At 38.0% G+C, this 15,368-nt stretch overlaps 1 protein-coding gene across 2 annotated transcripts in view; it reads right to left on the bottom strand.

The window, feature by feature from the left end:
* The window catches only part of LOC135171239 (lachesin-like), a 129,530-nt gene extending 114,191 nt beyond the window's left edge, over window positions 1-15,339 (bottom strand). For both annotated transcript variants that reach the window (XM_064137639.1, XM_064137648.1), the window contains exons 1-2: window positions 14,463-15,339; window positions 5,036-5,136 (exon numbers count right to left, since the gene is read on the bottom strand). In XM_064137639.1, coding sequence (XP_063993709.1) covers window positions 5,036-5,108 — 73 coding nt within the window. In that variant the 5' untranslated portion in view covers window positions 5,109-5,136; window positions 14,463-15,339. The remainder of the gene's footprint in view (window positions 1-5,035; window positions 5,137-14,462) is intronic.
* Between the last annotated feature and the right edge of the window lie 29 nt (window positions 15,340-15,368).

Here is a 15,368-nt window from a genome sequence, read left to right as displayed (position 1 = left end):
GAAGAAGATCAAATCTAGTGAAATAATTGTGAAGCTCTTCCGTTTGTAAATTGCATGACTCGCCACCCTATATGCCTCCATTTACTTCCCACCATCACGTGTGATTACATACTCTGGTAATGTACTGGGACAACTGTTATAACATGGCACCAGACAAGTTACAAAAGCACAAGTCATAAGCTTTCAACAGCAAAAAAAGGTTCGAAGAAATGGTTCATAATTCTGCTATTGGCGTGTCAGTAACAAAATACCACGCAACCAGGACGATCTGGACATTCATAAGCTCTTGTATAAATATTAATTTATGTGAATTTATTCGCCTCTTGTTTTAAAGGCTGAGAAATCTCACATGAATGAAGATCACGCCTCATAATTTAATCAGAAGAGTGACAGCCTACGATACGCTAATCACTAATATTTTGATCTTGGAAATACCGAGACTCACTCTTTACAAAAAAGTTAATAAAATGTTAATTGTAAATTTGTCATTGCACATCCAAGCCGGGTTGAATTTTTACAAATTTATTACAATTAAATAAATTCCAATTTCATTAGTTTATAAAACCAAACCGATATTGCTATACGCGCCCTCTTCCTCATTACGTAAGAGCGTAGGTAGGGTACGGTATCAGTCTTACGTTTACGCTTATTTCAGATTTTCAAGATACACCGAAAGAATCGATCTCCTTCTCCCTTTTTTTTTTACGACAGGATTTTAGGTCGCTATTACGAGAACTAAGCCGCAGACACAGACCATAATAGTATATATTCCATCGAGGGTTGAAAGCAGAACATTCTAAGAGCGCGTGGATTAGAATCTCTATTAGAGGCTTCACATCGCTCTAATACACACGCGGGTCAGTCTATCCTACTGTCCTCCCTCAACAAACACGATATTTTCCATCATAACTGCAGGTTTAAGTTCGATTTTTTTCTCCGTAAACAGGAGGCAGGAATGTGGGTTATATCATTCCGAGGAAATTCTAAAAGCAGAAATTCGAGGAATACAGCGGCCTCGAAACCAAATCGAACTTCTGATGCCAATATACCGGGAGAATTGTGGTTTCACCCTTCGCCAAATTAGTCTCGTTCAAATATAACTCAGCGTTTCTGATTATCTCCTTGAAGAGGAAGTAATAAAAAATGGCGGTAAAATCCACGGCCCTCAAGGAAAATGAATGCTTAGAATTAAAAGGATTGGACTTTTCATTATCTACTTGAAATTTTCTAGTTCTTGTGAAATTCACCAGAATAATTTCGAGAAAGAGCCCATTGAAATTTATTTCGGTGAAGTTTATTGAATACTACGCGACGACTGCACTGCAAAGTTTCTCAACTATGTCAGCCTGAATCCCGAGCTTCACTACTTGATCTCTTCTTTTCACTTAATGAAATCAATGGATCATCTAAACGTCCTGACGTTCTCAATGTTTTTAAAAATCTTCCACCCCGATCAATGACGTCTGATAAATTATGTACTATACCTGAGTATTGATACATCGAAATGGAACCTGACAATTCCATTTATCAACAAATAATCCCCATAAAATTTTATCTGTCTGAAGATCTTTCTGGTGACCAGAAAAAGATTCTTTAGAAAATATTTGGAGAACAATTGTTATTTGAAAATATATCTGAAAGTGGATAAAAAAATTTCTATTATTCTTTTCTTATTGTTCTAGTCTGAGTTTGAACTTTAGGAATCTTCAATTACAGTACAATCTAAACTATCTTATCCGTCCCGTTTTATGAGAGCCCGTGAGATATTCAAAGTCTGAACAATAGATTGCTCTTAGAGTTTTCGACTTTCAGACGGAAATATTTATGGTACAATCTAGATACATGCGTCTTTTTCACATGGAAAACTTTCTCATTATTGCATGGAGTACAGCGGGCATCCCGTTACCAAAACTAGGGAGAGTTAAAATGGGTATAAACTTGTGTATCCATACACACAAATATCCCTTCCATGCTGGCACACACACGTATAATATATAGGGAAACCACTGGATACCTCATACAAACTACTCCCCCACTTTCCATCCTCTCTCAGAAAGGATACGAAGGAATTTATATAACCCGGTGTATGTGCTACGGCTAAGGTGAAGGCGCTATAGTTGTATGGGGTTGTTGTAACGGGCATTAATGTACATTTAATGTCTTAACTTTGAATGCGGACCAACTCGCCAGAGATAGCATCTTAAATATGTTTTTGCATTCATGCAGCCGAGTGCACGCCACTGAGAAATGAAAGCTAAACAAAAATGCTGATGGAATGGTATAACAGGCTTCAAAATGAGTGATGAAAGCACCATAAAATGTCGAGAATAAATTGTCGGACTATTCACGATTATCGAGAATTTAACAGCACGAAAATACTGTACGGCATTGGCGCTAAGTGATTGTGGAAGTTTTTTCAAACTGGATTTATTTTTCTGTATCATCCTCGTGCCACTTGCTCAATCAAAGCTGGGATGTTTTTAATTTATTAATAACACCTAAAGCTGGATGATGTACATAATTTCCCGCTATGAATGATGTGAATAATTGAGTCATTTTTACGGAATATTCATCATGGCGTGTGCCTCTCATTTTTTAATTTATGCATTAATGATTATTTAATTGTTTTCCTCGTAGAAAGGTCCAGAAATTCGACCGACAAAAAGTAGCATTGTATTTTCGGGAAAAAAACCCAGAGATTATACAGACTTTCGATACCAATCAAATTAATCTTTTCCATTGCAAAGTTCCTCTCATAAAAATTAATGGGATTAAATTACTAAAATATTCAATTGCATTTGGAAAATGTTGAGTCAGCTGATACCCTAGATTTTTTGAAGAATCTGTCCAAATGTCAAAGGGCATTAATTATTACGACCCCACTGAAGTTCAAGATAGCGGAACGGAAAAAAAACTGGGATAGTAAAACACGATTGTACTCTGACATAAAAAAAATTCGGCGAATATAAAATATTTGTGAGCATGAAACGATGATAACAGGGTCATGCATGTTAATTGAAGCCCGAAGGGATCCAGCGACAACAGCATCAACTATTAATATGTATTTAAATTACTGCATCAAAGCTTACAACCCTATCAACCGTGAGATCAGCTAAAATATCTATGGTTTATTGACGAAACTCCTGCACTCTCTCATGATTGACACTGCTAACACTCGATATTATTAACAGTTTATTTGCACTCCTGGGACATATGCACCCGCAGTGTTGGAGATTCAGTGGGTGGGTACTGTTGGATCTCAGGGGTTTTGCGTAATAGATCTGGAAATGTGGGAATGCCCCGTCCAATGCTGTATCCTTCGTTAGTTTCCTGGGAAAGGAGACGAGGGAAGAGAAGTGGCAAAATTGTTTGACAAACTCAACTGCTATTCCAGTAACGTGCTTCGTGAGGTAAGCAAAGCCTGCATTTGACACCCCCCCCTATACTGTGCTGTTACGTGTCGCGAGCAGAAATATTCAAGCAATCACTATCGTTTTTCTGTTTATAAATTCTCGATATTTCACTAAAAAAAGACGATTTTTTTTTAAAAGGACAATCACATTGAATTTCGAAATTGTGCAGGGAGGAGGTTGTACTAGCTTTTCGCGTTGCACTGAATAAAAAAATCATAAAAAAACAATTTCGATTGCTTGTTAAAACGAATCTAGTGGTTGTTGATAAAATTTTTCTTATGAATTTAATAAAATAAATTGGGTAACTGGGTTCTGACAATTTTTTTTCTTCACTGCAAAAAGGTTTTTTTTTGTATCGAAGACGGAAACATTTTCTCCCGAATACCTTGTTTTCTGGTGTCCTCTTTTGATAATAAACGAGCGAACGCGCACTTGGGAAAAGATGCTGGAGGCTCGTGGGGGAAAGCCGCGAACAAAGGACCCGAGAGGGTCGGGAAAGAAGGCGAACGGAGAGAAATGTACTGGTGAAGGGATGATTGTCCTCGCGCGGTGGGGCAGTGAGCACTCACGTAGGCGAGCACTGACGCCCCTAAAATTCAATAAAAATTACCGGAAGAAAACCTAAAAATTATAAGCCTGACAGTTCATGAAAAATTCAGTAAAAATTACGGTATTCAGCTTTGGCTTACTGATAACGGAATCGACTTGGAGAATTTACCTGACGTTATGGTACCTTGCAGTCGATTCACATGAAAATGACGGAAAGTTCAGGAAAATTTTCATGACCATTTTGGAAAAATTTCTTACAACTTCATTTTACTCCGAAAATATGACAAAAACACATAACTTTTTGTTGCCCATTGGCCCTTATAAACATTTCTGGAAAACTTTTCTCATTGCTAATTACGTGAATAATTTCGTAATCTTTACTGAATATTCCTCCACGCGAAAGAAAGCCCAAAACCATGAGCTAATATTCTCTTCAATTTCTGGTAATATCATTCAATTTTTTACTTCGTAAAAAATGCATCCGTTGATTTAAAACTAGTTACAAGTTTCGCACAGTTTACAACATCGTCTAGGGATTTTCCACGGAGCTTTTCAAGTTTTGATTGAACCACCCGCAGGTCCTTGCCACTCGCAGTTAGTCTCAGTGTACCGGAGAAAATTCAAAAGTACTGAGTAACGAGGGCTTACCAAGCCGATTAAGAACGTTTCAATTATCCGCAAGATAATTTCGTTGCAACTAAAGCAACTGTATAACGAAAATATCAACAAACATTCATTAGCGGCTAGAATGTAGAACGCAAAAATTAATCATTCCCTAACGATCTATGTGGGTCCAAGAAATAAAGCAGTTTGTAACGAAACAAAGTTCTAGCGCTCGTGTAGGGGTGGGCGGACATTTTTATTTTAATGTCACTGCAACGAGTTCTCCCCACAAACTGCTGTGAGAGCACCTGGGTGCTCTCGAGAATATGGGTCCTCCCTCGCCAATTTTTTCGCATTCCAGAACGCTTTATTTTTCTTGTTTCCGATTGTAACGAGCGATACAAAAACCAGAGAAACAAATTGTACAAACGATTTTGTTTCTGGTTTGAATTATTATTGACTGCACTTACCTTGACACATGACGGTGATAACATGAAGTATGCTGATACTCAGGTATCGACTTTTTCGGTATCTTTCTGCCATTGTACTTCAACTGGATGTCCTACGATGCCTGCAAAAAAATTAAAAAAAATTATTGCCAATTAATTATTGGTTCATTCAATTACTGGGATATTTATATTATGCACTTTTGGCCAGGGATTATCGTATCCGGTTCTAACAGACATAGTTAGCTTATTGAAGTGGAATAATTGAGGGATACAAGTATTACCTCTCAAACTGATTTTACATTATTAATTTTGAGCCGCACTCCTGACGATAATACATCCTAATTTCGAGCATTCATTTCCGCCCGTTATTTCCCATCGTCATCTCTCCAAATTTAATTTTCATCGCTATTTCAGACTTCCGTGATTCTCCATTACAATGTATCATAATTTTTTTTTCTCACTATCAGATCTGAGATTTCCTTTCCAATTTGATATTTTCACTGCTTTAGCCCTACACCCAATAAACTACTCGGCCCTACAACCGAAAAGAATTATTTTCTAGAATTTACCTCACGACAACTTCTTGAGTCATGGTATCCACCAAATTCTCTCCGAATCACATGAAATACCGGGATTTAGTTGGGAATAAGCTTTCCATTTGAAAGCATGATAAATGTCCCTCAATTCCCTCCATTGTTTTTCGAGATGTTGGTGATATCAATCGCTTCACTCTGTCTGAGTATTCTTCGATCTAATAAGACATCGTCTTCTATCGGAGGCCGAGACTACAAAGGGATCCAAATGACAAATGATACAACTAATCGGCTTCAGTGGTTGGACATTTACAGAAATGCCGAAAAAAACCTCAAGTTCGATTGCTTATTCTCTCCTAAAAACCACGAAAAATCGCTTTTCGACTAAACAGAAGAGGTTTATATCGTCTATTTTTATCCAACCTACATTTCTATCAACTCTGTACAATGAAAATCGTTTCACAGATCTGTCAAGTGAATCAACTTTTGATCTATGTGATCCGCAACAGTGCGAAGGAACTATCAACTTGAAAGATGACCACTTTGTCCCTCATCTATTCGCTAAGTATGTTCTCCCTCGTTTCTTCATCACTCATATGTCACCACAACATCGGAGACATTATGTACCATAAATTATTGAAGATCCTTGGACGAGAAAAAATCGGATTTACTCTTCAAGAGATGTTTGATGTGTGGACCGACTTGTTCCAAGATTATTATACCCTTGCAAACTTCTTAAAATTGATATATGATAGAGTGACACAGGATATGGAGTAGCTCAATATATATCACCCTAATTTCGCCTAACAGAAGCGGAAGAAGTTTGTGATGCCACAAAACAGAAAAAAATATATAAAATTTCATGGTGGCGTGGAGTTTAGACGTATCTAGAACTTTCTTCGACTAACGTTAAACATCTGCCCGATGATTGAGAGCAAAAACCCTTCAAAACCCATCACAGCCACTTTAAAAATTAAATTAATTCATCGAGGAGTGGATTATGGCAGCTCTTTGAAGAAAATTAATGGAAGTAATTCAGACTCAATAATGGAGAGTAATGGAAATTTTCGGACAGAGAACTGCATTAACATTACTCCCCCCTCCCCCAAACGATAATTACTGTAATAGACTGATTGGATAATAGCTGATTAGGGGGTATTAATCAGGTTTATCGTACTGTGATCCCTGAATATATGAAGGATTCAGTGTGATGAATGCCTGCGTAAACTTCATGGGAAACGGAATGAAATAGCAAAGGTAATTCTAGAAATTATGTAATTTTAGGGAGATAACGATTAACTAACTCCGCTGCCGGTAGGCTTTCCGGAATTAGACACAGGCGGGTTTTGAGGAAGATATGTAAATGATTTTGTCAGTGGATCATTTTGGACATAGGAAAGGGTCTTCCCGACAGCTAATACTATTTTTGAATTTAAAACCTTAATATGAAATCCAAACAATTATGTGTAGTTAATGAAAGGAAACCAGTGACGCTACAAGATTATAAATTGCTAAAATCAAGGGTATTCATATAGAAGAAATGATGCATTGACAGCCCTTATGGCTGAGACATATCCATTTGGAAGTGTCAAGGCTGGGGACGCATTTTTAAGTGAATTTTCACAAGAATGAGCAATGGAAAAACGACATCAACGACACGGCCGCTTGCGGCAGCACTAGCGCTGGCTGGAATGAATAGTTTAGAGGATATGCACTGTCTTCTCCTTTGCCTGTCCGTCGTCCCGAATAATTCTTAAATGGGAATTAAAAGAAAATAAAAATGACGGTGCCGAAGAATCTAAAATTAAATCCTCCTCTCAAATAAATGGATATTTGGAAAAATAATTTTTTTTCATTGTTGATTATCGTTAGTCTTCATCTGTTAAGTACGTGACCAATAATTTATGAATTATTATTCAAGTGCCTCTTGAACTATGCCCATTTTCAATAAATCCACTGACTGAGAATAACGCAAACTCTGTTATCTCAATCCCTACAAATAATTTATCCATCATCAATTCTCGGATTTGCACGTTATCCGGGCGTAGAAAATTCACAGGAAATGGAATTCAATGGAAATAGAGTTTCCTAGAAAAAAAGAGCTGAATGCATTCATGACTCCATCAAAAGCTCTCAGCTTTAATCCTCAGTCCGCATTTTCCTAACATTTGCATTTAACAACGATCCTACCTCGATTGCCTCTTCTCTAACATTTGAAGTTTGTGCGGAAAGTAATTGAGGTCAAAATATGTACGTAATTTCTCGCTCAAGTTTTCTCAATATTGAACTCCGTAATTGTATATTAATGTACAAATATTCATTGAAATTACAATTACGGGCTCAAAAGATGGAGAAAAAAAATCAAATGAGAGAAAAACAAAGCAGACCCGAGCATATCACAATTATTAATCAAAAATTGATCTCAAGAGTTTCACCAACGCGAATGAATATGGATGATAATTAAATTTCAAGCTACAAGTTCGACCTGGGCGAATTACACCCGCGGGTCCCAATTAATTTACCTCTCTCATCCCCCCCCCTCTCTCTTCACCCCCCTACCTCCGCTATCCTCGCCATCGTATACCTTCATCCTCTATAATTAACACCTCACTGCCCTTATTTCCGAACTTAACTGTTGTTACACCTATATATACATCCAATAAACCCATTAACACCCAGAAAAAATTATAACCTTTCCGCCCACCTCGGGTACAAAAATATCTGTCTCTGAAATACCTTTCAAGAAATATTGGGAGAATCGTCCAATTCCTCCAACGATATTTTATTCCTTAGAATATCTCTGGGGAACAATCGTTTCTCGAATTATTCGAAACATTATTTTTTTGTGTGAAGATCTCTCACATTAAAAAATCCGCTTTTCAGTTGACAAAAAATTTCCTGTTCTAGATATTTCAATTTCAACTACCCTATTGTACTTTTATTAAAGTCTATTCAGATCGGCGCCAAATCCCACCAACATAATGTACCTCCTTCCGTAACCCACTGTCGCCTATCCTTCTTTCTCCTCATAATACTCTTGTCGCACACAGTTCTGGGAGAACCAATTAATAAGCAGCCCGCCTGGTTTGGAAAACTTTTGGATCACCCAGTATTATTAGAAGTTTGTAGAACGAGCCCCCCAGATCGGTGTAACTCCCGTTTCACGACTCGTTACGTGCTTAATAACAATTACGGTGGAAGCGTGTGTCCTACCGTACTAACACGAGTCCAACCACCCACCCCCCCCCCCCTCTCCTCCCTCCGCTCCCCACCACTTTTTTTACACTGGCCAATCTCGCGAGTGTCCGCGATCACGGTGTATTTTTTTTTGGTTTTTTTCACCCGGATTAAAAAGGGGTTGGGGAGGCGATACAGAGTTAGGGAATGAGAAGGAGCAAAAGGGGGTGGCAGTGAGAAGGGGGTGGGAGGCGGAGGGGAGTTAATAGCCTCGATTGTTTAATCCAATTCGACAAATTGCTCGGCACGCGCAACGAAACATTTTGGCTTTGAAAATACTCGTTTGAAAAGTGAGAGAAATCGAGAGATGTTCGAGAGAGATGAGAAATTTTTTGGAAAGAGGTGGAAGGATAGCCAGCAAATTTACGAGGCGATTTACAAATTGGCGGTTATTGTACCACTCGGAAATCAAACTGTCCTCTAAATCAAAATGTCCAACGGCGTTCATTAAACGTCAGGGGCGCGGATACCAACGGAGTAGTGAGGACAAGAGGATACGAGGGGAGATGATAGGGCGAATGGTGAGAGAGAGAGGAATATCGTACGTCATCCGGGGAATACAAACACCAATTCTAATATGTTCGTACAGTTCAAACGGTGGAATCTGTAGTGTAGAATCGTAATTCTCTTCATTGGTACTGTTAGTGGCATTTTCAACACTATTATATTTTAGGGCGTCTCAATTACGAATTATTGGAGGCATTTCAATTGGATTTTTTGTCTATTTTTGGGTAGAAGGGGGGTAGTTTATGTGACGGTTCGAATCACACGAAATCGTTGGATAGAATTTTTGTTATTGATTCTCACGATTGATTAATGGTTTTCTTCAAATTTCAGAAGGAGTAGAATTTACGTTTCACTCAAGATTGTAGTGGAATCAAGTGGAAAAGCTGTTGCTTACGTCAGACCTAATTCCAATTGAGATGCTTGGACATGATCAAAATCTCGTGGGGAATAATAACAGTGATATTGCTGTACCTAGCCTCCTTACAATTCTACTAACTCCTAAGCTTACAGAGATAACGGTAACTATAACAACTGTGTCATCTCAGTGATTACAACGCATTACGACTCTAGTGCACTTGGTAGTTCGATTCAGATTTGATCTGTACCTGCTAATTGATCCCTTGTTTGAACTAGGAACCATTAATTTTAATAAAACATTGAAATTGAAATTTTTCCACACAAATTCTGTGACTTTTGTACCATGTGGGTACGAGTTTAACTGACATTTTGCAATTGAATCAAATACTCAATAAAAATTATTTTTTGATAAAGCCCCCTGACTCATTTGCTCCCTTGACACCTGACAATTATTTTGGAAAACAAAATTACACATCATATTTATAATAACCACGTGAACCTCAGAGTATCCCCAAAAACCTGAACCGCAGAAATAAAAACAAATATAGCCGGGCAAGGTGTAATAAGTTCCCTCCCTCAGTGTTCAATTTTGCGAAAGTGGCTTTTCGAAATGAGGTTTGAATAATGCATACATGCAGATGCACAGGGTTATACGGCCCAGCGGTTCGTAATTTTGCGATTGCGCGCCGTTTTTACTCTTCCCCCGCATTCCCTCACCCCCACGTTATTTGCCCTCTCATAATGACGGCGTTCAGTTAGTTTGAGTCTATCGACTTGTAGTCAATCACACTTCCCACCTTTTTTTTTTCGTTTTATCCCGGAAAATTGAATTATAAAACAGGGGGAAAGAAACTGACAAATTTCCAGCGAATTTGCGAAGCTCTTCCGAGTTCTACCTTTCATCTTAATCAGTGAATCATTCCCCCCCCCCCCACACACACACACACACAATGTGCCGCGAAAAAAAAATCGATAGTTTGGTAAGAAATGAGAATGAAAAATGAGAGAAATCGAGAAACACTTTGGAGAATACTATGAGGATGACGATGACAGGGAATATATGGCGGAACACTTTTTACGAGGCGCATGGTAAAATGTCAAGAACCAGGGGGGGGTAGAGTCTGTGGTGGAAAAAAGTGGGAAGAAGGGCTTCAGAGAGACCGGGAGAAGTGTTACTTTTATTATCCTTTGTGGTATAAAGTTATATCTCGGTAAGGATGGTTTCTGTCGATTCTTGTAGTATAATTCAACGATCCTTGAGGGAGCTTCGTGACTTTTTTATCGGAACATAGACGAATTCAACGGGGAGGTCTGGTTCAATGGCCATAGAAAAATGGAAAAGTGTTGAACCAATGTGGAATAATACGATAAGTCTATCTGCCAAAGAGAACAGCGCATTGAGAGAGATTTTGAAGAAGGAGCTGCCCTAACATGAGTTTGTAGTTGATGTATAATTTTTCATATCAACTTTTATTCGCACAGTAGAATTTGTAAGTTTATACACAACATTATATCATTTTTGTTATGAGGTACTGAATGCAAACTGAGAAAACAAGAATTTTTTTCGAGTTTCTATGTCACATGTATCGCATATACGTCGATTTTCAAAAAATATTCCCTCCGCTTTCATTTGCAAATAAAAAAACCCCCAATCACTCGAACATTCATTCATTCAACTGCATCGGAATGGTGACTACGTAAAAGTTAATATTCATTAGATACTTTGAGACTCCTCCAAAGGTAGCAAAGTTATGTGTTAGTCCAATTTCAACTAATTTCATTTCCCGTCATACGAGCACAAGACATTTTCCGTCTCATATTACAATGAAAAGCGGATTGCAATAAGTTCTATTACAATTGCAATTGGAAAACTCTCTAGTTAATCATGAAAATTGTCCGATTTCTCGTTCAAGTTATTTATTCTGTTTAATAAAACTTTTAATTAGTAGTGCAGCATCATAGAATGAAGAATAATAGGTGAAAGTAATGAAAATGCTCGAGAGTCGAGGGAGAATAAAAATAGAAAAAGTCAAGGAGAAGGGTGGAGAGGTGGGGAAGAGATGAAAAGGAAGAAGACAACAAGGATTCTCAACGGTGACGAGTCTCGATGGACACGGAAGTCCATGGACTCCTCGCTCTATTCACTCCCTCACAACTACCAAAGTTGAATTTTCATCACGACCTCAAAACTTTTTTTCTCAACAGAGTGACATAAAAGAATATAGGAAAATGAGTGTTATGCATTGGAAAAAAATGTGAAATATAAAATTGTTTCACAGCTTTAGTATTCATTCGACTGTTTCTCAATGCGTTAAATAATGTCTGATCGTAAAAAATGCGAATGGGCAAACGTAACGATGCGGGTCAATCCCCCCGAGCGTATACAGCTGACAAAATCAACCCACTCAATCAACGATTTACAAAACCTATATTTTCCACTCTTCAATTGCGAAATTTTTAAAACCAGCAACTATATTGTACACGAACCTCCGGCTGTCAATAATGGAATAACAAATATTTGAACATTTCGTGAAAACGAGTAAGAAAATATTATACCTAATTATTTTAAAAAATTCCACCTATTGCAGAAACACACAAATTACAAATATTTCCCAGTAACTAAAAAAACATTTGAATAAAAGATATTCGTCAAAGTTTTGGATGAACTGAAGCCTACATTTGTTTATTCAATTTTTTGCAGACACTTTTACAAACAATGTTCGAAATTTAGATTTACATTTCGTATTTTACCTGTATCAAAAATTCTGTGTCAAAAGGATTGATGAATAGAAAGAAATTTTCTAAAATAGTTAAACAAACGATTCACAACTTCAAATATTTGATTTCCTGAATGGTCCAATAGCCGTGAGAATTTGTCGGTAACCGCTGCAGGTTTTACGATCCCTAGGTTTGACCACCGCGAACTCTGCTACTGACCCGTCTCAAATTTGTTCAACGAAACTTTCAACCCCATGACTAGTGCCTCGAGGTAGAAACTGTTCTAACCCCCATGTAAAACCGAGGCGGGCGTACATCGCCTGTATCGCTAACGTTGGCTCAATCCACGTGTAATTAACTCTTTGTTTGCTTAGCGTGTAATCTATGCGTTAAAGAAAATTAAGTCGAGGAGTCTGATTAGCTAGACTAAACTGAGGATAAATAAAATGATAACTAATGTGGAGAACGAGAGCACTCATTTCAATAATATTATTATCCATGGAGGAGAGTAAGAGAAGGCAACCGTCACGTCCAACTCACGATTTTGCAATTTTGAGCGTAAAGGTAACTGAACACTAGCTTTTATACAGCTATAAACTAGGCGAATGGTATTAAATTGAAGCTGTTAAGGTTCTCGGCATTTTCCGCCTTGTGTTTCTGTTCTGAATGCTATTTCTACTTATGCACATTGTGAGAATCCTGAGTATTGTGAACAAGGTGTATGCAATATCAACGTAACATTTGGTTCAGCGCAAAATTATTATTCAGTCATTAAGAGAGTTTGGTAATAGCACTTGATGGGGTAATAAAGTTAATGAAAATCCGGGAATTAACAGAGTTTTGATGATTCCAGATATTCTTGGATTGAATTAAATTTTAACCTTGCTGTCAGGACTTGATGCATAACCCACATTCATCTTAGGATTCTCTATGATTGGTTTAACTAGCAGAAAATAGTCGGTAAATTTTCCTACACTATTGGTGATCTTTTCCGAGATATGTAGCCCGATATTTAAAAATAATTTGACGGAATTGAGAGAGTAAAATTTATTCTGTCAAAATAAAATTTCTCCAGCTCAGATTAAATTTCGCGATAGAATTGAGGAAACGATGTTAAAGAACATAATTAACGAGCATAATTTTAATGAAAATTTTTCCTACTTAACTAGACTTTGACTGCTCTGCAATGAAACCCAGGTCTAATAAATTATTAAATTCAAGTATCTATGCCGATTGGACGTGAAATGGTCAGAAATGTTTAAATAAAAGGCAAATCGTCCAAAATTATCGATAAAAAAATTTCATTCACTACGACCAGCGGTATAACGCCAATTTATCACTTTCCTTTGATGTTCCGTTAGATTTCCCTAGACACCTCACAATTAATGATTCCAAAAATCTCTGGTCCCACTTGGAATAGACCGACCCCATTATCACAAAAGGAAGAAATAAGGAAAACCGATTATCATCATCATCCCTAGGAGCAATCCCGTTTTCTGCGTCTGTCGCACCGTTCCCGTCTCACAAGACGGATAATCCCGAAGAGCCGTAAGCTTTGTTTTTCGTTTCTCCCGAAGGACTCTTCTTGCTTGAACAATCCGAACGACCCTCCCTTCGTAAAGCAATAAAAACAAAAGGAGCAAAAATAAACAGCAACAAAGAAAGCAAAAAAAAAGTACAAAAATAAAAGAAGAAGACAGATAAAAGGGCAAATAAATGGAGGAAAAAAAAGACAAACGTTGGTTTTTCAACGAGAAGTCGATCGCTATTGTCGTAGAAAATGGAACACACCTCCACGACTTTTTATGGCTACTCCTGTGCGTGGTTATCGGTGGTAGCTTCTGCAGAGGAAACTGAGGCAATGATGAAATCGAAATAAAAAACGACAAAACCAAGAGAGAAAAACATACAAGTGGATCGCCTCCATCACGAGAAAAAGAAACTAAAAAAAATTAAAAAGCTGAAGGAGAATTTCATCATACAGCTCGGGAATGGACCGTTTAAATATTGAAAACTTATTGCCTGAGAAATCTACTGGACTCGGAGTACACCATAAAAATGATATATAAAACCATAATAACAAGAATAATACTCACGCTTGCACTGAAGGTCAATCGCTGTATCATCTGTTTTGCACGATAATTGTCACCACTTTTTCAACTTCTTTACTCTCAATTTTTCAATTTTACTCTTATTTAACTCACTAAAAAATTTTCTAGTCACTTAAACACGCGGAAAATCATCCCCATCCGTTTGTTCATTCCCTCTTATCACTACACTCACACCCGGCACACGCGAGAGCAACCCACGCTGTCCTTGGTACGACAAACTCACCGATGAAGCAATCGGTGTTTGTGGAGACCCAGCGAAGGGACACGACGTAACTCCAATCTTATTTCAGGCCAAACACAAGCCCGGTACTTCGATTACTTTCTCCACCGACTATCTATTTGTCTTTGAATTTTGTCAACACGGGTTGCAATGTTTTCATATTCCCAGTGCTTTCCCGATAAATCCAACAATCTGAGATCTACTGAGTACATAAACAACTGAGTGTCGACTGCACGATTGAGTGACGACGCTCTACGTAAAACAAAGGAGAGTGAAAATATTCCACCGAAAAAAAACTCCCGATAAACTTGCAACGATCAGTAACGAAAATTAATTTCTCAAATTCAATACCCACGACAATATTTCTAGTCAATATTTTTAGACGGGTAATAGCGGAGAATTTTCAACCCAAAAAATTTACGAATACTTCGACCAACTTGACGCGAAAATTTTGTAACACGATAAAATTCCGGAGGAGAATTGACGATGTGTTTTGGAATGATCACGGCGAGTGTTCGCGGCAGACTAAGCCAAGGTAAAGCATGTGGAAATAGTAGGGACGTTACACTCGACGAACGCACCGAGCCACGGGGTTGGTAGTTCCTTGTGCCGCGTATATCGCGTAGTATACTGAGGCGCGCGGTGAGCGGCGCTCGCGCAATGATGTGCCG

Source organism: Diachasmimorpha longicaudata, chromosome 2 (assembly GCF_034640455.1).
Source record: "Diachasmimorpha longicaudata isolate KC_UGA_2023 chromosome 2, iyDiaLong2, whole genome shotgun sequence".
In the NCBI taxonomy this organism is placed as follows: domain Eukaryota; kingdom Metazoa; phylum Arthropoda; class Insecta; order Hymenoptera; family Braconidae; genus Diachasmimorpha; species Diachasmimorpha longicaudata.
The sequence above is the reverse complement of the archived record's forward strand: the minus strand, read 5'-3'. Positions and strand labels throughout refer to the sequence as shown.